Source organism: Vicia villosa, linkage group LG2, assembly GCF_029867415.1.
Source record: "Vicia villosa cultivar HV-30 ecotype Madison, WI linkage group LG2, Vvil1.0, whole genome shotgun sequence".
NCBI classification, from domain to species: Eukaryota; Viridiplantae; Streptophyta; class Magnoliopsida; order Fabales; family Fabaceae; genus Vicia; species Vicia villosa.
Genome location: NC_081181.1, coordinates 7,717,401 through 7,743,026, shown reverse-complemented (window position 1 = coordinate 7,743,026; position 25,626 = coordinate 7,717,401). Strand labels below are relative to the sequence as shown.

At 34.3% G+C, this 25,626-nt stretch overlaps 2 protein-coding genes across 4 annotated transcripts; both read right to left on the bottom strand.

The window, feature by feature from the left end:
• Positions 1-5,259: 5,259 nt before the first annotated feature.
• LOC131649012 (nifU-like protein 4, mitochondrial) lies at positions 5,260-9,028 on the bottom strand. Its single transcript, XM_058918761.1, has 6 exons — positions 8,718-9,028; positions 8,480-8,641; positions 8,223-8,398; positions 6,686-6,789; positions 6,256-6,367; positions 5,260-5,805 (listed from the first exon to the last, which is right to left on the bottom strand). The coding sequence occupies exons 1-6, from the start codon at positions 8,902-8,904 to the stop codon at positions 5,737-5,739; spliced, it is 810 nt and encodes a 269-aa protein (XP_058774744.1). The 5' UTR covers positions 8,905-9,028; the 3' UTR covers positions 5,260-5,736.
• Positions 9,029-14,718: 5,690 nt separating this feature from the next.
• Positions 14,719-20,403, bottom strand: LOC131649011 (uncharacterized). 3 transcript variants are annotated; one of them, XM_058918760.1, is made up of 5 exons: positions 20,257-20,403; positions 19,464-19,703; positions 17,692-19,363; positions 16,437-17,532; positions 14,719-16,340 (listed from the first exon to the last, which is right to left on the bottom strand). In XM_058918760.1, the coding sequence occupies exons 2-5, from the start codon at positions 19,485-19,487 to the stop codon at positions 14,972-14,974; spliced, it is 4,161 nt and encodes a 1,386-aa protein (XP_058774743.1). In that variant the 5' UTR covers positions 19,488-19,703; positions 20,257-20,403; the 3' UTR covers positions 14,719-14,971. The 3 variants fall into 3 exon arrangements, with proteins under 3 accessions (XP_058774743.1, XP_058774741.1, XP_058774742.1); XM_058918758.1 differs by having other exon boundaries at positions 16,437-19,363; XM_058918759.1 differs by lacking the exon at positions 20,257-20,403 and adding an exon at positions 20,114-20,222 and having other exon boundaries at positions 16,437-19,363.
• Between the last annotated feature and the right edge of the window lie 5,223 nt (positions 20,404-25,626).

Sequence of the window (25,626 nt, the reverse complement as noted above, 5' to 3'; positions counted from 1 at the left end):
TGTTGCAATAGTTATAACAATTGTATCAGTTTCAAATTTTTGTTATGAATTAATGTGTTTGCTTTCAAGTATTGTGTATCTTTGTATTCAATTGAATATGTTTGCTTTCATTTGCAGTTGGTTTATACCATTATTATCAGTTGGTTTATATCTCAAACATATAGACATTCAATTGAACAAAGCATTTAATTTTGGTCCATTAATAATGCGGTGTGAACTACAAATATTCAAACATTACATTATAGGTTCAATACACCTTACATTACAGGTTGAACAACAAACTTAACTTAACAAGTTGCAACTTAACTAAACTTAGCACAACTTAACTAATCAACGGCTCTAACACTAAACTAAATTTTCCGAATTGGTGTGGATCTCTTAATAGGTGTTGTCCTTGTTGGTGTTGGACCACCAACAGTTTTGGCTACATTCAACCTAGTTGTTAGACCAGGTGGTATAAAAGGTGTAGTTGATCTTCTGACCGGTAACTTCTTGGATTGTTGAGTCACTTGCTTGGATTTTTGAGTCACTTGGTTGGATGCTTGTTGTGATGTTTGTTGGGATATTTGACTAGGAACTTGTTGGGATGTTTGACTAGGAACTTGTTGGGATGCTTGAGTAGGAACCTGTTAGGATGCTTGAGTGTGAATTATTGGGATGCTTGACAAGTCGGTGTCACCTTGCAAATAAGCTTGTCGTGACCTTGTTTCGTACATCTACTACACTTGACATTGAATCCATTTCTTCTCATCTTTCTATCAGAGCCATCAATCTCACTATGCTCTAAATTCCTCCTCTTTTTTGGCCTTTCAGGAATGTTCCTATACTTTAGGGGCAGAACATCAGGATACTCTATTCTTACCCCTAGATTAGAGCCATTAACAGGAAGAATTACAAGTTTGTAAGCTTTCATATGTCTTGATTTCATATAATACTCAGGGATATAGTAATCAACCTTATGGTTCCTAATCTTCATGGTTGAAAGTGAATGAACACAAGGTAGGCCTGTCAGCTCCTATCTTCTGCAGGAATAAATCTTTACCTTCAAGTTGACTATAAATTTTTCTGCATAGTTTTCTAGATGCCTCACTTCAAAGATATGCTCATCAGACATCCTAACACAGAACAATAGATAAAAAAAGTCACAAGGTCATCACAAACAAAGTATGATCAGTAGAAAAACAAAGTCGCAAGGTTATCACAAACAAGTATGATCAGTAGACAAACAAATTCACAAGGTAATCAGAAACAAAGTGATCAGTAGACAAACAAAGTCATTAGGTCATCAAAAACAAAGTATCATCACAAAACAGACAAATATAAGTATTAGGATTAAAGGTATGTACCTGACAAGACACAAGTTTGTGTATGAACTTGTTTTCTCAATTTTCCTTCTAATGTTTAGTAAAACTTCAACATATGCCAATTTTTGAAACCTCAATCTATCTGTAGCCCATCTCTCCATCATGTATGTCCTTATTTCTTCCATTAGGGTTATCAATGGCTTGGCCTTAGGCTCCAGGATAACACTACTAAATGTTTCAGACATATTATTACGAATAGCATCACACTTGTTATGTGTCTTGGAGTATGATCTACTCCAAAATCTTGGAGGGGTGCTTATCATATGATTGTATGTTTCTGCATTGATCTCCTTCATTACTTTCATCTCATTTTCCCAAGCTTGGTAGTATGTTTATTTGAAAGCCTTCCATATGGTTTTCTTTAACTTTTTTTCCATGATACCTCTTCTTAAAGTTATTTTAGAGATGTCTGAAATAAAACCTTTGTTCAACTCTAGGCACCAATTCATCTATTGCATGCAATAACCGATAAGTCATCAAAATTATAACATAAGAACTTTAAAAAGTACAATACTTATAACTTGAAAATTATAAAGAGAGTAATACATTTTGTTGATCAAAAATAAAAATGTATGTGAGGCACTCTTCTCTTCCACCGAGGTCATCAATAAACAGCTCCAAGAACCATGCCCAACTATCCATGTTTTCACTTTCCACTACTGCAAATGCTATTGGTAGCATTTGATCATTAAGATCTCTACCTATGGCTGCAAGGATTTAACCTCCACAAAGACCTTTCAAGAAACATTCATCAAGACCTATGAAATGTCTGCATAACTAGAAGTTTTCCTTACAAGTTGCAAAGCATATATATAGCCTTCTGAAATTTAATCTCTGATCATCAATACCTTCTTGTGTAGGTTGAACATTCTTTTTTACAGTTGACCCTGGATTTGATCTTAATAACTCATGGCAATAGTCATAAATCCTTGTATAATCCCCTAAGAAAGACCCATCAACCATGTCTCTAGCTACAAACCTAGCTATTATGATCTTGGTCTTATTGACTCCCACATTTGACTTCTTTTGTACCTCTTCCTCTATGTCCTTAAGCTTCATTCTAGGGTTGTTTTTAAGTGAATTTTATATTCTTTTGCTCAACCATTTAGTTTTCAACATCTTCACATTATATTCTCTACTGCAACTATTAGTGTCTACTACCTTTCCTAGTTGCCAAGAATCCTCATTAGAAAACTTAGCATAATAAGTTTCCCATTCACATCCATCTTTACACCTAACTATAACCCTTATCTTGTCATTTTTAGTGTACCTTAAACTTTTTCCAGATTGGACTGCATAAGAGGTAATTGCTTCCTTGAAATAATCTTTTGTACTAAAATATATTTCCACCTCTCATTTGAAATTGGAAATATCCCTTTGTATCTTGAATATTGGATTTTTTTTCTCCTTAATCTACTACTATCATCACTATCACACTCACTTTCAAGATCTTCACTTTCATTATCACTATCTATAAACTCTTCTTTGTTTTCTTCCCTTTTCTTTACCTTTTTTGCTTTTCACCTTTTGATCATCATCTTTAATGTCATAGTCAATAAGATGACGCTCTTTCTTATCCAACTCGGTATCATACTCATCAGACTCATCATCAAATACTACCTCCATTGTGCTATCATAATTAAAACTCTCATCATCACAACTATCAAAACTAACATCATCATCAACCTCACCAACCCCTTGCCCATTATCATCAGTTTCCATTGCCTCATTTTTTCTTACATCACTCAGCCCAACATCATTTTCCCCTATCCATTAACATCAGTATCCTTTAACTCAGTTTCCTTCAACATCTTCTTAAGCACAACTTCAATCCCAACTACTATCTCATTAAGGGGTATCTCATCAAGGGATGTCATCAACGAGACCTTAAGCATAATCAGGTTGCGACAATGTGTGTTGAATAAAGTTGTCAACACTAAGATGAATCCTATAAAGATCATCAATCTCTAAGGCATTTTTGTCATCAACCAACATATTCATCCCAACAATAGGATCTCTATAATATATCTATATGGCCTCATAACCTAGTTCCTTAGTAGAGATCAAACTTACCTCTACTAAGCATTGTTGTGTTCGCTTTCACCTTGAAGATACGATTATGTATTTGCTTCGCTCGCAGCAAGTTCACATTGGAGATACGTTATAGACTAATTAAACAATGTGAGTTTCCTAAGGTTATGTTTGGAAGTTTGGAGGGAAAGGGAGGGGAGGACTTTGGAAAATAGGAAGAATTTGGTGAAAAGAATAAAAGGATTTTGGGAAGGAGGGTTTTGGAGGGTTTGATTTTATTCATAACACCAAAAACCCCATAAAAAGGGAGAACTCAAAAATTGGATTTTTTTTTTTAAAATAACCATGTATTAAAAAAAATTACGCAAATAACCACGTTTCGGAAAAAATTACGCAAATAACCAGATTTTAGAAAACCTTGACACCAAGGCGCCATGTGAGATGGCGCCACCATTGTACCAGATGAAGGGAGGTGTCATGTGGGATGGCTCATACGTCCAGATTTTCTGCAATAAACCATCTCAGATGGCGCCTTGGTGCATTTGTTGAAGACACATATACAAGGAGGAGCCATATGAGATGACTCCTCCTCCTAAAAATTGAAAGGAGGCGCCATTTGACATGGCTTATTGGACTGAGTGTGCCATGTCAGATGGCGCCTAGGGCTAAAAAAAGGAATAAGTCATGTGAGATGGCGCCTTGGTGTTAAGGGTTTCCGAAACATGGTTATTTGCGTAATTTTCTTAATACATGATTATTTAAAAAAAAATCCAAAAATTGTATTGAAGGAGGATTTTGGAGGACTTACATAAATTTTTCAAATATCTTTTAGGTTGTTATACTATTTTGAAAATTTAAAATTTTGTAATGATAATGACTCTTTTATCATTCTAAACAAAATCATTTTTTCAAAAAATGTCAAATATTTTTTTTGCTAAAAATTAGTTTTCGGAATCCTTCTCCTCCCCCTCCCCTCCAAACTCCCAAACATAACCTAAGTAGTTTGACTGTGCATTAGCAACACATGAAAGGTGAAAGGACGTATAGAAAATAAAGAAGGAAAATGCAGATAATGGGAATGAGGTGTTAGACTAGAGAAATAATGATAAAGAATAATTGAGACCTGTGGAAATACATACGAAGAAAAGGAAAAAGAAAGTGAAGAGCACGTGATTATGTTAAAGATGTGGATGATAAGAATTTCATCTCTGGTTATGTGTTTATGATGGGGATTGATTTTATTTCTAGGTGCTTCAAAAAACAACCAATAGTCTTTTATCAACCACAACAGCAGAAGTTTGTAGCAACTGCTTCGGAGGTATAAAATGTTCACCTCAAAATGATTTTTCATATCTCCGAATTGTAATCAAGAGGCGTTAAATGTTTACTTCAAAAAGAGAATGAACATACTCTATATAAACTTTGTATAATATAATACAACTTGAAAAGCTTATGAAAACAAACTGAAACAACTCATGGATACATAACTATTTTTATAAACACTTAAACGAATAATCATGGTATAAGATATGCATAAATAATTCTTCCAAATTTACTAAGCATCAACGCGAATTAGAAAACATAATTATGATGGAGTGTAATTGAAGAAACCTGGTTTTGCACTATTAAATTATTCAGTAAAATAACATTCCCTGCTTAAATAAGGCATATAAAAGAGGTACTGTATAATAAATGTCGGAAGCAAACAGCATTTATATTAGTATCGGTCAAAACTCAGCAAAAAAAAATAGCACTCCAGACTCCTTAATGCATGGAAAGACCTGTTGGCTGCTAAGAAATCAATGCCACAATTTTATTTGGCTTGGAGTATATGTGAACCAAAGGTAGAATCAGAATACCAATAGGCAAAACAACAACAATGATCCATGCCTTTTTTTTCTTCTTGTTCTTCTTAACATGCACATATATCAATTTGAACACGAAAAAAAAAGCAGAAGTTATTAAATCCTAAACCTAAGTGTATCCTCAATACAATACCAATGGGCAAATAATGGCTTGTACTTTTGCAGGAACCTTGATTCAGAAAGAAAGACCAAGAACCATTGCAATGCTGATAAATAGAGGTTCGGCAAGCCGCCATTCTGCAATGGACATTGTGTTAAGAACTACCATCATACTATACCAGAGATCTAACCAGCTGGGAACAACAATTTCATGTCATACCGCAATTTATCCAACTCACAACTTATTAAATACTAATATTCTTTGTATACACTCATTTGAGTCTCCATCATGTACTGCTGTCATACATTGAAGTCTCTGTTGATTGTGAAATGTTAAGACTAATGCAGTCCGTAGCTATAGAAAAATACAAGACCAACTACTCCACTTGTCCACTTAATTCAGCTTCCTCATCCTCGGCATCCATTTCTTGTTCCACACCTTTGACCTGTAAATGCAGCAAGTGGTATTGGAAGAATGTTTCTCAATATAAATATAATTGAACCATTCTTATAAATTGGAACTTGGCCTGTTAATGCTGCTTTAAATAAACACTCAATAATTAAAACAGTTTTCTCCATACTAGAAAGTACACGCTAAAAGATAGTATTAGGATGGACAGTGACAAATAGGCATGTTTAACCTATATTTTGACAACAGACAACTAATCATGAATCATGTTAAGACAACTGGAGAATTTAATTCAACGTAGTACAAGAACAACTAGCAAATTCTAGAAGTAAATTGGTATATAACTTGAGTACTGTCATAGGAAAGACAAAAATGCTTCATTGTGGAAGATAAGTTGAGGATTCCAATCAATTCCATTACCATAAATATAAATGGAAACAGAAAATGGATCAGTTTCATCAGAAAAAGATACTGCCAAACTTTTTACCTCAGGTACATAGTGCATCAGCATATTCTCAATGCCTGATTTCAGAGTCACCGAAGAACTTGGGCAGCCACTACACGCTCCTTGCATTTTAAGTTTGACTATCCCAGTATCTCTAGAGAAAACCACAATATAAAAACCAAGTAAAAAAGTCATTCTATGATGTATAACACTAGCATTGTCAACACTGATATTGTCTTAGATTTTTACTCATTTAATTTTTGTTTATTTTATTAATAGTTTGCTTTATTTGCATGTTGTCACCTATTATGATTTATTCTTTAACACATACATCCCAGCATAAAAAGAAAAAGCTCTGTGCAAATAGCAAAGGAAGAATGAAATTTCTATTTGTTAAGAGTGTATATTATTCCTTGAGGTTTATTGCAAGTGCCATAAAACCAAAATAACAAAAGTTTGAAAAAAAACTTACGCGTCAAAACCACAATATACAATGTCCCCACCATCATCTTGTACAGCTGGTCGAATACGAGTCTCTAAAAGTTCCTTGATCATTGCAACTGTTTCAGAATCATCCTGTATGAAAACAGGTAAGGTTAGCATGCCATTTAGTTTTGGCATCTCCAAGGTGCCATAAGCTAGTCAAATCTCATAATCTGTGCACTTGGGTCACCCAAAAAAATGTTTAGGGAAACCTATTGGAAAGTATTTAGACTTGCAACTTAAAAGATACAGGAGAATGCCGACCGTTTTTTAATTGACGCAGGGATGGAGGGACGAAGTAAGTACTAAGCAACAGGGGTTCCAGCCCCTCCTGAAATTTTTTTTAAAAAAAAGGTTGCATACTTAATATACTATAATCTCTTTTACCCATTTGAGGCTTCAACCCTCCCATTCATCAATCATCCATCTCACTATTCAAGCATTGTGTTTCACTTTCCTTTCGTTTCAGTTATACATCCTCTCAATCTCTTATTTTAATTTCATGTTTTTATTTTATTTGTGAGGGGCAATTATTAAGGAAATAATACATTTAAAAATGAATTAATATGTTTTGTGATTTTGAAAAGATAATTGCTAAAAAGTTTCAAATAGATCTATATTATTTCTTTATAGGTAAATTTTAGAATGTTAGTGAATTAGTGTGTTATGTTAGTTACTAGGATTTGAACTCTGGAGTTCCTAGTTAGTACTCCTTTGATGTTCCTCATCTCACAAATCGAGCTGCAAGCTTGTGAGAATTGATTTGTAATGTAACTATTGTTTGGACCATTATGAATACTAACTAATAACCTGATAAATATCATTTGTTGGATGAGTTTTAATTTATAAAGCTAGCTAGCTAGCTCCCCTAGTTGCCCAATCCTGGCTCCGCCCCTAAATTAAGGTCAGGTCTTCTGTTAGGAACAGGTCAGGTCTTCTGTTAGGAACCCAAGAATTGGATTATAAAGAAAGAAGACTTTTATTTATAAGAAATAGGAGAGAAATCTCTCCTCAAAGAGTTTCCCCTTCACAATAGAGTAGTCACTATATTCACAAATGATTTCAATACCCAATAATCCTCAACTCTACATTGTATTCTCCTATGTATACAAATAGTCCTATAACAACCTCAACTAACTAACCAACCAACTTCAATAACAACTCTTAACAACTTTAACAATTCTAATTAACCATTATTCTACACCCTATCATATTCTATCAACTCAAGTCTCAACACATTCACACAAATTTCTTATTTGAATATGTAATATACAAGGACTCCAACCAATAAAAACATAAAATAAAATAGAATGCAAATTACAGAAACAGAGATGAGTGTGAACCGAAGCTCTTAATGCTCAATATAATTAAGCAACATTATTACGGAAGCTCTTAATGCTCAATGTAATTAAGCAACATTATTACTACGCAAAAAAACTCACCAGAAAGAAAGAACAAACTAGGATAATCAAAATAAAGATTTAACAAAGTTTAAATTAAAAACAATGCAGAGAACTTAAACTTACATCGTGAATTGCAGTGTCTTTGGATGCAGCAGCTTGAGTATCTAGAAAAAGAGGTTCACCAGAAGAGTAGAAATCCATAATAGCAGCAAAGATTTCCGGCTTAAGAAACTCCCAGGAAGCATCTTCCGATTTAGTAACAGTAACAAAATCGGATCCAAAGAAAACGCGAGTAATTCCTGCAATAATAATCATATAAAAACACAATCAGAAAACACATATAAAATTGAAGATAGATACATAAAGAGCGAGGGTAGTACCGTCAATAGAAAAGAGCGATTTGGCGAGAGGAGAATTCAAGGCGGACCGTGCGTTAGGGAAATCGGCGCTTCCGATATCCATAACCGGCTTACCGGGATGAAACATGAGAGATTCTGGATTCGGAGTGGATTGCGTTTGGATAAACATACTCCTCTTTTGTCCTGTTTCAACGCGAACAGTTCAATATTCGAAGAAGATGAAGAAAATTGGAGACGATGAAGAAGCAGAGAAACAAACCGGTGGTGGAAAATGGAGATGGAAACGGAGAGGCGGAGGAGGAGAAAGAGAAAGCATTGTTGTGGCGGTTGCGGTGTTGAAACGACGGCGTTGCGGCGAGGTATCGTGAACGAATTGTAATTAGGTTATTATTGGAGAGTAGTGATCGTAATCGTGTTCCCAATCGGAAAATACTACTCCTCGCCATGGTTCTTCACGAATCACGATTCAGGGTTTTCTCTTCTTTCCGAATGTTTTTGTGTATTGCTCCAACAAAACCTCACGCTTCTTTCATCCACCTCAAACGAAGTCGTTTGGTTCGAAAATATTACCAATTTTTTCTCGAAAATATTACCAAATAAATACATCTATATTTAGAAAATTTATCTTGCCATCCCATTAATATTATACATGTCACCTCCCATATTTTTTTTATTTCAATTTTATCTCTAATGAGATGCAAAGAATTTTCGGACGAAATTTCCGATATATTCTGCTAAATTTCCGGTGCGACATATCAAAAATTTAGGTATAACGAAGTCGTTTGGTTCAAAAATATTACCAATTTTTTTTCTCGAAAATATTACCAAATAAATACATCTAAGATTTATCTTGCCCAGATATTACGAAGGTGGCAAAGTAAATTTATCTTGCCACCCCATTATATTATACATGTCACCTCCCATATTTTTTTTTTTCAATTTTATCTTTGATGAGATGCAAAGAATTTTCAGACGAAATTTCCGGCATATTCTGCCAAATTTCCGGTACGACATATCAGAATTTTCAGTTATAATAAAATTTTCGGTATGACATATCGGAAAGTTAAGTATAACTGAAAATTCCGGTATACAGTAAATTTCAAAATTTTCGAACAGTATCGGAAATTTCAGTATAACTAGAATTTCCGGTATGTTTCAATATTTGATTTTTCAACGGTTGAGATTTTACCGACACTTTTGGAGGATCCTGGTTGCACCAACATATATGTGAGGTCCATAATGCACCACCATTTGTATAAATAGGGGTCTTAAGGTTATTAGATAAAATATCATTTCAACAAAATGACTCATCCTCAGTATTTGATTAATGTAGAAGTGTAGTTCAATGGCTGCAACCTTGTTGTTGAAACTAAGATTCCAGATGGGCCTGATTCCTTTGCCACCTTGAAAGAAACGTTGAATAATTTGCTGCCTGATTCCGAAAACAAAAGGGTGACAGATCGAGTTTCAGAAGGACTAGATTGATACAAATGGAAGAGTGAAATACAACCTAATTGAATTAAAGAATGATGAATGAAGGCCATGTGGAAATCATTTCGCCGTAGGATAACTAAAGGTCCGATCGAGTTAGACGCACAGATCCGAAGATCCGTGGACGACATAATGAAGTGTTTGAAACATCGAGAGTCATCCGTTAGAGCCTAGGTTTTCATGTTTCGGAGTAGTTATGTTTGTTGTTTGTCATATAATGTTTGTTAACTATGTTTGTATCGATGTTATTTTATTTTCTTTCTAATCGACACATGTATTAGCAAAAAAGATTATGCAATAAAAAAGATGTTCGTACAAAATATACATATAATACAATCATAAAAAAAAAAATCTACATAGGCCCTCCACAGACAACATCGGAAGGATGACGTCTCCGGGTGCCACCTCTCAACAAAAGCTAATAACAGGGAGGCGTCTAGCATCGTCAACGAGCATCCAGCAAAGTCCATCAGATGGAAGTCCCGAACTATCCTGCTCACCTGCTCACCTGCTCAGGCATCGGTCTCTCGGGGAAGTTCTTCAACTTCGACCCGTGAGAAGCGACCTTCAACACTAAACGCTCTTGACAAAAAAAATACAATTAAAACAAATTATTATAAATAATCTCGCGTAATAAAAATTAAGCACTTAAGCAATGTTACATACCTCGCTTTGCCATATCCTATAAGCGACATGGTCAGCGAATCCTGTCAACACGGACCTGTCAGAAGGTCCTCCGGGGAAAGCTCCATCAGTGTGTACTAATGGCTCCGTAGATGCACCGGTGGTGGTGCCATGTCTAATTTGGGGGGTGGCATGTTAATTTCTCCAGCATAACAGCTGCGAAAACCCGTATATGAGAAACACAAGTATTTTGATGAACGATTTTTACTCAATAAATAATCAACTAAAAATCATATTTAGGCTTGTAAGTTTCCCCTGAGTTTTAGACCTTCAAAATTTTCGTTATCTTATGTATCCATGGTGAGGTTTGCAAGCTCCCTCTGAGTCTATGACTATCAAAATTTTCTTATCTCAAGTATCTAGAGTGAGGTTTGCAAGCCCTCCCTGAGTTTATGACTTAGAAAATGTATAATTAACAAAAAAAATCAATTAAGCACAAAAAACTCATAAATTAATATGTGGATTTATTTTAAATGTTTGTGATTTATCAATAGATAAAAATGAATCAAAATCATATCCTTTGTCCCCTTTTGTCATCAATCAAAAAAATAGATAATCAAAGAGAAATAATATTGATTGACATTGACAAGAAATATTTTTCATTAATCAGTCAAAATTACATAAAAATACTAAAAGAGATAAATATAATATGAGAGAAGATGGTTGAGATAAAAAAGAAAAAGGTGGTGATTGGAAAAGGAAGGGTTAATGTGCAGATGGTCCAGCTCCAAACTCAATCTTTATAGCTTCCGCCTATGACCTTCAGAGCTTTCAGCGATTTTCAGCTTTGAGCAGCAAGAGGTTACAAGAACATCAGTTAAGCTTGCTTATTGCACCTTTTTAACTATCCCTTCGTGATAAAGAAGTTCTAAAAGAACTCGTCCATAAGGAATGAAGAAAGAAGCTCCTTCGCAAGAGGTCATGATTTTTTACTTCATGAAGTTGAAGATGGTGAGGGACAAATTGACTTTAACCCTTGTACGCAGAAAGTATAAGAAAATATAGATCCTCGTCTCTTGGCAAAAAAATTGTCACCAGTAACTGATGTCAGATTTTAGCCAAGGGAGTGAGAGTGAAGATGCTTGCAAGTTTCTCATGACTGTCATAAATACTCTTAAGAATGTTGTCAACAAAAGGGTTGTTGCTTATGAACTGCTCAACGCAAAAGCCATTCTCTTAACACCTTATTGATTTAGCAATAAGTGTTTGAGTGATGGTGATAGGGAACTTGGAGACTTCGGACTGTAGTACACTAACATTTTGGCCAATTTGCTTAATAAAAGTATTTACCCACAATTATTTTACAAGAGCGGGATAAATGGGTCCATGGAACATGGCAAAGCAGTTGTTCCATTGTTTTTCTGAGACAGATCTTTGAAGATTCCACCCTTGCTCCATCATTTCTTCAACGTTGACAAAACCTTCATTGAGAGTGAATAATGTGTTTTCATCTCCTTGAAAAGTTTTGCAAGCCTACTAAATTAGGATTAAAACAAAAGAGAAAAGAAAAAAAATTACCCGAAGGCCTGAAAATACAAAGGAAGATTATGATATGATAAATGAATAGTGGATACGGTGTTTAAATTCAGCGGAGGAGAGGAAGTTTAAATGATTTGAACAAATCGAAGTTTAGGAAGAGAACTCAAACGATATCTTAAAAACCAAAAAAAAAATTATACGACACGACACGTTTAAAAAGGGGTGATCATTATTATTATAATGAATTAATGACATAAGGAGCATCAAAACATAAATTTTATTTTACCCAATAAAAAAATCTTCAAAAGTATTTCAAGTGTTTTTTACGACTTAGAGAAGTTGTGTGACAATTCTCACGCTTCTCAGCCACAACTAGGGGTGTGCATGGATCATAAATCAAACCAAACCAAATTATATATATGGTTTAGTTTGGATCTTAAAATTGTTTCTATAAAACCGGTTTACATACGGTTCAATCCAGTTTTAAACCGGTTTTTAAAATAAAAATCAATTTTTAAAAAACTGATTTTAAACCAGTTTTTCTCAAAATCGTTTTTTTACTTACTTTAAAAAAATAGTTTTAAAACCAATTTTACAAAAAAAAATATTTAAAACCAATTTTTTAAATACAAAATATCACAAATAAATTAAAAAAGAGAATTTTTAATCTACATAAACTAAGATAGACCACAAGTCTATCATTAATACATGTAACGTGTAACGTATGAATTATGAAATTTGGTAACATAAATAAAATTAAACACACAGGAACTATTTCAAGAACATACAAGTTGTTGTCAAACAATATAGATTATAATTTGTTAACATAGTTGTCTTAGTTTAATAAGCTAAAAGTTGTTTCTACTTCACAACTAGAGATAAACATTACACATTGGATTAACCAATTAGAATTCACATTGAAATAAGCAATGCAAGTGGGGGTTATCTTAGTTTATGTAGATTAAAGTTGCTGCTACTTAACAATGGGTTTTGGAGTATACTCATACTTAAACCGGTTTGTAACCGGGTTTTTTAATGGGCCACCAGTTTGTAAACATAAATTTGGGTTGGACTTTTAAATGTGGTTTTATTTGGATAGTAATTTGATTCTTGGTTACAGGTTATTTTGCACACCCCTAGCCACAACAAAAGAACTTGAATCTAACCATTAATAACTCATAGTCCATAACACATAAAGTCCCAGAAGGATTGTGACTTAGGACCTTCTGACCAAGAGAACCTTCTAACTTTAGAAGACTAATTGATTCATAGTCAATTATCTCGGAGTCACATTTTACCATCTAGAGGTTACACACTGAGATTTATCATTTATTTAGGATAAATCCATTTTCAAATCCCTTACTACTGTTTAGAGCATATAAATAATTACCTTTTTAGATCACATTAACATTAGCAATTTTTTTCTACATTAGAATTTACCTCAGCTCTTTAATAATTAAAAATTGTGTTACCTTTTCTTGCTTTTGAACTATATGGCTTCTGAAGGTTTTCCACATATGACCTAGTGTATTTCTATGATGTGGCGTGACCGTTTGCAATGATCTCATTAGAGGCGGAATTTCCCATCGTATGAACTAGTTAGAAAATATCCAATCTTCATCTTCAACAATTTATCAATTTTTAAGTTGTCCATGATTCAACTACGCTAAATTAAACATGATACAAATCATATTATGATACCATGTAAAAATATATTTTTATATTTCATATTAGTAAATAATACATATATTATGATACCATGTAAAAATATTTTTTCATATTTCATATTAGTAAGATGTATATACAATTAAGATGACAAACTAAGTGTGATAAAAACGACACACGACACAAATACATAAGATTCTATGAGTTGTCCACGGCATGAATCTCTTGATATGCATAGCAAATTCTTTGCTGATAATCAATACTCGTCTAAATATGGTTGGACTATAGTATAGTCTATGTATGCTTTTTTCTAGAAAAATATTCCGCTACAAGCGAGAGTTTACAATGGTTATGAAAAAGTAAACAAAAAGAATCATTAACATCACGCGTTTCAAACTCTCATTAAGAATAACGATAACTTTTTCTTTATTTTGAGCATCTTCTAATAATAGTAACTCTATTAAGGGTAAGGTCAGGTCATGATTGTCATGGGCATTGGGGCAGATAAATCTTTATTTATGTGAAAGATACTACTTGGTCAAATACAAGACAACAGCAAATTTTGCAACTTACCCCTAAAGTCACGTATTTTATTTTGACTAATCGCGTTAAACAGTGCATTGGGGCAGATGTTTTCTGTATGTCTTAATTCGTTATCATCACGTTAAACAAACGTCTAAAACATGTCATTAGTGAGAGATTTATCGGTGCATTTATCATATATTATTTGCAATCTCATTTAAGATTCCTTTATTTATTAATTTAGCATTTATTTCCACTGACTAAGTCATACTATTAATGATAACGGCACCACTCCAATAAAAACATAAATTACTTTAAAACGACAAGAGCCTCACTTAAATCATGCGACCTACCCTTTCAGATTTATTTATTGGTTCTGTTTGTTGTAGAGAATGGTCCCATACCACCAAAGTCTCAACTAAGGTTCAAAATTTCTTCCTTGAAAATCTGCCCACACTTTCTGTTTTTACTACAACCAGAACTTCATTTCTCCGCCACTTTAAATGTGGCTTAAGCTATAAGCTATGCAGCAAGGGATTTCACTAATGACTATTTTTTTTTATTACTACTCCTGAAAACTAGTCTAATTCTGTAGGGTGGTGAAAAAACCAGCAATACAAATTCCTTTGTCCTCTAGCAGGAAACTTTTCTGATTACAAAAAGAGGAATCATTCAAAATCTTTTCCTTTTCACACGGGAAATATCATCAAAACCATCATCACTCCAAACTTGTCCACCGTGTCTGAAATTTTCTTCTTGTTCATCCATGTTTCTTGTTCTTCTAGGTGGTCCATTTCCAGTCCTACCTTTCATCCGTCTGTCAAAGTCCCTTTCCCTTAAGTTGCTACCTCTATCATGAAAATCCGACTCGTCTGAACAGAATCTATAATGTCTAGGTCCATCTTCAGCATTTAGGTGAAAGTTCTCACCAACGTTATTATTAGAATTGTTATAGGAAGGCCTGAAAGTTCGAACAGGACCTCGTCTCTCGCCAAATCTTCTCCTCTCCTCACCATTTCCTTCACTATTATTATGCTCTATCATCCTGCCAGAATGCATAGGACCACCACTACCAAAGTATTCATCATCATTATCTGCTCTGTCTCGGGGATCTACAACATCAAATCTTCTATTGTTCCTGATTAAAATCCTACCAGATGGACTCCTATTGGAAATGCCAGGTCTTGAATGACCATGGTCCCTTGCAGAATCAATGTCCCTCATATCATTAGAAGGTCGTGATATAAACTGGGGCGAGCCATGTCTCCTAACCACTCTCTCCCCAGTGAAAACGGGTCGATCAGGGGATCTCATTCTGTCAACTCTGTATAATGGTGATCTTCTATGAGTCATTTCAGGATGGCCACCAAAACCATCTGGGGATCTTCTTCTGGGGGATCTCCTTCTTGGAGATGACCATTGACCGGGTGAACGACTCCTTGATCTGACAGGTGACTTTGAACGCATTCGAGCAAGACCACCCCTTCTCTGCATTGAAGAAAAATTCCTACCCCTTCCTCTTGAAAACCGACCATCCAGTCCTTCAAATTGTTGTGGGCGTGAATACTCAAGACTATCGGGAAAACCCCTCATAAATTTCTCACTGTGCCTCATACCACCTAACTCTGAACCATCCCCCCCAATACATCTATTATTCGGGCTAACCGCTCTTGGATTTCTGTGACCCATTTGGATGCCATCTCTTCCACCTGCAGGTGACCTTCTTCTTGGTGCAATGTAAGAGCCATCATTCAATGGCTTTCTACCTAATCGTCCATTGACAACATATGAGTCATCTGGTCCAACATTATTGTACTCCATATCAGTATCATCAATAGCAGATGCATATTTTGACCTCGAGCCACGGAACTGTTGACTCGGACCATTGTAAAATTCACCAGAATATTCACGCTCAGATTCCCAATCACCGCGAATTCGATTATTAACTCTTCCTCTACCACGTCCAAAATTTAATCTAGAGTTCCTGTCTTGATGTCTTTCTCTTGAAAATCTATGGGGAGCATCAATGTAAACTTCATCTCTGAAAATCAAAGCAAGAGAAAACACATGAGCAACAGAATACAGCTTAAGTAATATAAGGAGGAAATTATACTATATATAGGACTAAAAAGCTCACCTTCCTCTGTATAACTTATCCCCTTCAAGTGAGTCGGACAAAACATCTCTTCCAGCTCGAGTCGGAAGAGATCTGCCTGAAATAGGTCTAGTTTTACTAGGGGATGATGAACTAGCAGCTCGTGACAGATCTATTATTCTTCCCTGATTACCACTGTTACAAACATCTTTAGTTATATCTTCAGCATTTGCATATCCTTCCATCTTAGGAAAATCAAAGTCGGTTTGTCTAACTGTGTCAGTTGTCTTCACAACCTCATCAGCACATTGGACATCTATCACATGGCTTCCATCAATGGCATGATCGGAAGACTGTACAGTCTCCTGAGTTTCAGATACAATTATTCTTTCTGAAAGATCTAATTGTTTTCTTTCCAAAACATTAACTGGTCTCTTGTCGGCAGCAATATCAGATTTTTCACCATCCAATGACTCTGGCACACAAACATTTTTATCAATGACTTTACCAAGCTTCTCATGCATTGGAATGTTCACACCATCCTTACTAATTATTTCATTGTGGATTACAGCCGTATTGTCATTTTCTACCCCACGAGATGAAGTGGGATAATCATTACTCACAACTCCTTTCTCCACTGGTTTATTATCATAATTACCTAAGTCGGGATGTTCTACTTCTCTTACCTCACATATGATGTCCTCCACTTTGGAAGGCTCCAGGGGTTCTCTAACCTCACCATCCTCGTAATCATCATCTTCAACATATCGCCCAATGTCAACAGCAACAGTTACAGCATGGTTGTCATCTGACTCTAAATCAGAACCATAAGAATCATCCTCCAACATATCAGCAGACAAGGTTATCTTTTCTTCATCACTAACACAGCCTTCACCACTGCCTCGTGGATCAAAAGGCTCATTCATGAGTTTCAATCTACAACCATCAAGATCATCAGCCACGTCTTTCTTGGTTACAACAGAAGAATATTTCAAGCCATGATTAGTCAATTCTGTAGCAGTACCAACCATAGGAAAAGCAACTGTTACCAATGGAACGGGCTCAGGATTTGAGCAAACTTCCTCACATGCTTTTTCAACATTGACTCTTTCTGCGCGACTACAATTTTCCGGTTGACCTGTTATATATTTACTGGTAGTTAATACTGGTGTACAGACAGCTTTCACAGCAGGATGAGTTCCCTTGGCAGAAACTTGTGTAGAATTCAACACAACTGACCCTGTAATGGAAGCAGAAGAACTTAATGATATTTGTGGCAATACTTTACTCAACTGACCTGTAGCAGTACTCTCGGCTGCTTTGGATCTTTCCTGACTACCCTCGTGGCTTGGTTCGGATTTAATGACAGTAGAATCAACCAACTTTGAATTGCTAACAGTTGAATTAGATGGCTTGATAATTGAATGCTGAATAAATTCTTGTTTGACAGCAGCAATGTCTAATGAACCTACAGGACCGGCACTAGCTTCTTTCAAATTCTTTTTTAAGTTATCATCGCATGGCTCTGGTTTTACCAACCTAAAACTAGCAGTATTTGCATCACCAGCAGTACCTGCCAGACTTGGCAAACCAACAATGGGAGTAGCACTGCCTGAATTTAGTTTAACTGATATTCTAGACGGCTCCTCAACATATTTTTGAACATTAGATGAAAGACAGAGATCACGTGAATCCACGCATTTATACTGCGACCCATGCAGACTTGGGGAAGTAGCTTTGTTTTGATTCTCTTTAAGTGTTTGCATTTCAGATATAACACTTGTTGGTGGTGTCATCCCAGTGTTGCTCAATAACTGTTTCTCATCATGTGCATTGTGAGTAGTATTCAGTCCATCGGTAGAAGTTTTAACAGAACTGGCATCACTCCCTTCATCCCATGCATCCATTGTAGTATTCAGATCCCAGTTAGCCCTGCTATTAACACGAGTAGTGTCACTATCACTTTTAGCATCAGTATTTGAACTATGAGTACTGCATTCCTCCTTGCTTAAAGATAATTCCAAGGAGACAGGTTCTCCTTTGTCGAGAGGATTTATCTTGTTAATTTCCGGACTTGTAACAGATGCAAACAAATGCTCCTTAAAGCTCAGAGATAAGCTAGTACTACCAGAAACTAAAGGACTCTCTTGTTTAACTGTGTCTTGGACAATTTGTTTGCTCACATCCGCTCCACTGCCAAGTGCAATACCTTCTTTTGCAGCCAATGAGAGTTCTGTATTTGGCTTAATTGTTGGGGATCCCAAATTTTTATCATTACCTTCAGTGAGGACAGTCTTCTCCTTGCTATTCACAACAGCCAAAGTACATGATGGAGTTTCAGGGTTGGATTTCTCCTGTTTGGGCATAAGCAAAGATTTTTTTTGCCCCAAGTCAGCATTGGTAACTTCCGAACTCGGTTTCTTCTCTTCAAATACAGGCTTTCCAATAGTAACATCAGAACTTGATTTCTTTTCTTCAAATACAGGCTTTCCAACGGTAACATCAGAACTTGATTTCTTTTCTTCAAATACAGGCTTTCCAACGGTAACATCAGAACTTGATTTCTTTTCTTCAAATACAGGCTTTCCAACAGTATCAGATAACCCAGCAGAACTTGTGGAAAGGGTTGAACCCAGTGACGTGCTTGAATGATCTTTTCGCAAAGCATGACTTTTTTCTTGGCGCGAAGGCTCTTCCAAAGAAGGTGAAGAAGCTTGGAGTGAAGAAGGAAACCTCCTTTTCTTGATAGGTGCACCTGCAATACTAACATTTGATAGAGTCGATCCTTGAGAAGTGCTTGAGTTTTCTTTTCGTTGTAACTCAGTTTCTTCAGCGATTGAACACGGTTCTTCACAAGGAGGAGTCGGAGGAGGAGAAGAAGACCTAAACAGAGGTGGGTACCTCCTTTTCTTGATTGGCACACCTGCAACTAAATCACTAAATTGACCAGCAAAGGACTTTACCCCACTCTGTCAATATAATATCAAGTAATCAATATCCAAAAAAGAACAAATTCGCAATGGTTCTCTAATCGTAGATAGAGCTGTAAATCAGAAAGGAAATAAACACCTCTTCATGTCCTGAAATCGGCATGGTTCCAAACTTCGCAACAATCAACTCAAAACCTTTCTCTCACAAACTTCAGCTATTCAATTTCAATAGCAACAAATCTTCAACAAAAATTATAGAAATCGGCAAAGAATTCCTGCACCGAATAAACTATTCATGAACATTTCACCAAAACACATCCAATTTCCAAGTAAAGTAGATCATAGCCTTTAATCTCACTTCAAACAAAGTAGAGTGAACCTGCCAAACAACAAAACAAAATATGTAACGTAACATCTTAAACCACAAATTAAATGAAGTTAAATATTAGATCCAAAACTAACTAACCACGTAATCACAACAATTAACAAAACGGATGAAACTAACTTCGGAAAATATTCAGAAGAAACTAACTACCGACAGTTGATTTCTTCAAATTTCTGAACAAAATCAAACTTCACTATCCATATATATAAATCAAACGCTGAAATTAGATCCGTTTCTTCATTGACAAAATAAATATTGATGAAATCTCGTATCAAAAGCAAACTAGAAACCTAACAGTGAAAAATTCACAGAATCAAGTTGCGTGGAGCGAGAAAAACTATCAATGAAGAAACAGATCTAAAACTGTAAACAATCAAAAAAAATTGCATAGGACAAAGAATCACCGTAAATTGCAGGCGAGGGAGGAATCAGAATCAAACAGAGTAATTAAAAACAAAAGCAACAGAAAAATTTTCAGATCTCGACGATGAAAAAGAAGAAGAAGATAAGAACGAATAAGAACGAAGAAGAAGAGGGAGAAAAATACCTGATAAGAAAAACAAGGTTGTGGAAAAAGGGTTTTGCAACTTCGCCGAAACAGCGAGAAAGAAGAGAGATTATAAACGAATAAACGAATCTATTTCTCTCTCTAAAACACTCTCTCTCTCTAGAAATTAGGGTTTGCAATTTTGCGCCGAATTAATTGAATTATTTGACTTTATAAAAGTGTGGGCTTATTCTTTTCTATTCTTACCGACGTGACGCGTCAACTAATGTGAAGCCATGTGTTTTTCTTTTGACGTGGCGGGTTTTCGTTCGTTGATTTCTTATCTTTTGACGTGGGCCGTTGGATGAAAAGTAAAGACTTTTTGATTTTGGATCTATTCTCGCTGGACCCTCGTGTCGCGTTTATTATTGTACCTAATCTTCTTACGTTACGTTCCACCAGAAATATCATATTTAGTTCAATGTTTTACGGACCAAAAATTAAATAATAATAATAATAATATTACAATAATTTTGATGTATGTGTCAACAAAAATAGAAAATCAAAATAACTTTTTCAAATTCAATTAAAATATAATTTGAATATAAAAAAATTAATATGACATGACAAGGATAAAGATTTTGATTGGATATATGTGTAAAGTTAATTTATTGTCAGTGCACTACTTTTAAACTGTAAGTATTATTAATTGAGATTAAAGGTAGTGCATTTTAGAGTAAATTAGTTTTATATTATAATCTAATCAAATTATAACATTTAGTCGTGTATCAATATTTTAAAATTAAAAAAAAATATTTAAAATGTGACTTGATGAATTAAGGTAATTGATTGACATTGTAAAAAAGTGCATATTTTTTTCTTAATAATTAAATTTAAATTAACATTTATTAAGTTTTGTAAATATAATAAAATAGTAATTGATTAAATTTAATTTGTGTTTTGATATAGTGATTCTTAAAAATTAATATTTTAGGTTAGAAATATAAAAATTTAAATTAAATGAGAGTATTAATTAGTAATTATTATATAGATAATAATGTCATTAAATGATAGTAACTGAGTAGTTGAGATTTGTTTATACTATTTCATTTCAATAAATATTAGCATTTCTTTTTGTTTGTAGTCAATATTATCTCACAATTTAATCTCTTTTTTAAATATGAAAGTGGGTCAATTAAGGACTTAATTAATTAATTTTATTACCAAAAGGAAAAGGGCACATTATACATAGGGGTGGGAATAGGCTAGGCTAGGCTAGGCTTTATAAGGCCTGAGTCTGGCCTACGATAAACTTACAAGGCCTGAGTCTGGCCAATGGCCTACTATAGGCCTGTTTTTTCAGCCTGGCCTGGCCTTTTTAAAAGCCTGGCCTGGCCTGAAAGCCTATTTAAAAGCCTCTTTCTTATTAATATTTTCAATTAATTCATATTACTTAAGAAGCCTTATAGGTCGCATATATATGAACATTTAGACCGACCTATTTAGCATTTTTTCTAATATATATATATATATATATATATATATATATATATATATATATATATATATATATATATATATATATATATATATATATATATATATATATATATATGCATATATAGACCAATCTATTTAACACTTTTTCTAATATATATGCATATATAGGCCAACCTATTTAGACTAATTTTAATATATATGAAAATATAGGCCGGCCTACAAGGCTTTATAGGCTTTTTTAATAGCCTGGGCCTGGCCTATTTTATTAAATAGGCTTTTAAAAAAGCCCAAGCCTGGCCTTTTTATCAAATTGACCTGGCCTGGCCTGGCCTTAAGTAGGCTAGGCTATAGGCCCCTATAGGCCGGCCTGGCCTATTCCCACCCCTAATTATACACCTTTAACAGAATATTTATTTTATTTTTCTCAAATTATTTATTATTTTAGAATATTTATTATTTATTTTTACTAACTTATCTTTATTTATTATATTTTAAATTATTTAACTAAACCACTGTCTATTATTAATAAGATTATTTTAATAAATAATATTTATTTTATTATTAAAATTAATATTATTAATCATTATTTTAAAAAGTGTGAAAATCTTAAACAAAACATCTATTGTAAGACGAATGAAGTAATATATTAGAATATAAGAGGTGTTGTCTACAATACTACTTTACAGTTAAATTGGCTCTCAAAAGGCATGTTCTTAAGAATAGATCTAAGTTCATTTTTTACGGGTGGTAAAATGGGCCCGGCCCGTTGTACATACCCGTTTTACCCGCACTTTAGTGCAGGGCGGACCAAGGATTTAGGCCCTCATCCTCTCTAATGTGTCTGTCCCACCCCGCTCCGTTTATTTCGCGGGCTTTTACGGACATGGTCATTTACATAAATTTTTGTGTTTTTAGGCCTAAAATATACAATGCCTGCGGGTTTTCCCCGCTCCGCCCTTATTTTTTTCTGGGTGGGTCTATGTTTTAGCCTCGCATCCTCAACTATGCCCCGTTTGTCACCCCTACATTTTTGTAGTAGAACCTTGGATGGTCTTTAAGAAGTTTTCTACCAAATGGCTAGGGAGGCTCCATTTAAAAATGATAGTGGTTAATAATAAAGCTAACTTAGACCCAAACCTCTAATACTTTTGTGACTCCGAATTAAGCTATGAAACCTTATATACCCATATATATATATATATATATATATATATATATATATATATATATATATATATAAAAGGAGGGTTATATTTACTCCAAGAGTAACTTATCAACACTTACTCCCCATCTTGACCATTAATTATTTTCAATCTAATGGTTAAAATTAATGAGTAATTAAATATGGAGAGAGAAAATCAATACTCATTAATTTTAACCATTAGATTGAGAAGAATTAATGGTCAAGATGGGGAGTAAGTGTTGATAACTTACTCTTGGAGTAAATATAACCATCTCTCTCTCTCTCTCTCTCTCTCTCTCTCTCTCTCTCTCTCTCTCTCTCTCTCTCTCTCTCTCTCTCTCTCTCTCTCTCTCTCTCTCTCTCTCTCTCTCTCTCTCTCTCTCTCTCTCTCTCTCTCTCTCTCTCTCTCTCTCTCATATATATATATATATATATATATATATATATATATATATATATATATATATATAAGGAGAGATCAAATTACACCCGAAAAGTTACACCACGAGTTACACTCGCTTAATAACTTCACATCGGATAAATATTTTTTAAAATCAATCGTTGGATTAAAACATACTATCATATAGATTTTATCTTTAAAGTTTGAGATTAATCTATAATGATTTACTATACCATCGAGATATCAAAAAATTAACGTCAAAATAAACTTTCATATAACGTTAATTTTGATGTAACTCAATGACATAATAAATCATCATATATTAATCTCAAACTTTAAAGATAAAATCTATACGATAGTATGTTTCAATTCAATGGTATATTTTAAAAATATTTATTCAAAACGTTGATTTTGAACGAGTGTAGTTTGTGGTGTTATTCTAAGATATAATTTAAAAGATATACATATGAGAAGTATTATAAAATGAATTTGTCTATTAAATTATAATAGCAAATCTCCATAAAATCTTTAAAAGATATGATATGTCTCAAGCTTACACTTTTAGATAATGATATAAATATATTTTTGGTGGTAATCAACTTTTTCAAGTTTATGGAAGATAATTTAAATATTATTAATAATACTACTAATAATAATACTTACAATAAAATATGTGGTGTATAAAAATAAATAAGTAAGAGATAATATGTTTTCATGTAAGTTGCCACGAAACAGCAAAGTGAAAGAAACGTCTTATGACAATCACCTATGCATATCGTATTATTACTAAATGTGTGGTGTTCCACTAATGCCCCCTCCATTTTTTAAAAGTTTATGGCTCATAAGTGGTTAGAAACTTCCTCATTGAACTCGATAAATTGAGAGTGAAATAATGATTAATTAAAATTAAAAATAAAGGGAAATAAGGAAAGTTGGGTATAAAATATATTAAAATATTATATGATTTTTTAAATTGTTATATTTTAGATCACCTAATATCTTATGGATACAAATTATAATTACATTCATTAACAAATATATTGAAACTAATTTTTCTCATGTGAAGTGTATTAGCTTCATCAATAATTAAGAAGTGTATTAAAAAAATTATGAGGCAGAGAGAGATTGACCTTCTTTTGATTTAAAAGAATTAAGAGATGTATTACATTAAAATTTTAAAAGGGTATTTGCAAAGTTATCACTCTGACACTCAAGTCAGTATGTGAAAGAGTAGAAAGTATTCAAATTCTGTTTGAGACTTGTTACTTGAAATGGAAGCATTCCCTATATATATATATATATATATATATGAGATAGGAATAACAATTTTGCTATCCTTTAGGTGTGGAATCCAGAGAACCATTAGAAGTGTTTCACGCTTAAATTTCCTACAGCGAGGTACATGATGACCCAGTGCTCAAAATAATATTTTAGAAGTGAGATCGGGCAAACGGTTGACAGGCTGTGTCTTGTCAACGATCTATCTAGAGGTGGTCGATCGAGGAGAATGTGGTCAACCCATAACAGTTGCCCCCAAAATTCGATGGAATCCCCGCATACCGGAAAGTCTTTAGTAGCTGCGGTCGGTTTTGTTTAAGACTTATCTTGGTCGTTTTTTTGAGATTGAAACGTTTAGAGTACGTCGCAGAAACAATGAAGGACAAACGCATTAAGTGATTTGTTGTCACCTTAAATTTCAAACACGCCACTTTAGGTATGTAGGTTAGGAATCGATTACCCTACCTGAGTTACTCAAGTGTTTTCTACCCTAGTGCGAATTCATGATACAAGATGTTGGTTACCCTCGGATTTTCCCTTTGTTACTCGATATAACTGTTGATTTTCCCTCGGATATTCTTGTCTATTATCCTCGTATCGTTATGCTTCGTTTAGCGAACTTAGGTATTTGCTTAACAAATTAGTTTGATGGCGACGATCACGGCAGAAGGGTACTATTGGGTCGAGCCAGAGTATTTTGGCCATAAATTTGCTTTCATTCAAGAGAAATAAATGTCGTCAGGTCCTTTAGAAATAGGAGCTCCTTCCAATTGGGATATTTTACCGGTTTCGACCGAGAAAAGGATATTTCATAAATTTGAATAGTTCTATATCCCTTTTTACTCATGCCTTTTTCGAGATTTGGGCATTCGTCTTCTGCTTATCTCTTGAGAATGAGGTTTTGGGCCATCTTGGCGTTTACCTTTCGCAATTTCATCCTTATGCCTAAGGTTTCGTTCGAGTATTCAAATATTGGTATGAGTACTAGGGAGAGTCGGGTTTAACTTCTTGAGATATTATTTTAACCCTTTTGAAGTATGTCCCATTTTGAAGGGTGTTGTTGTTTATG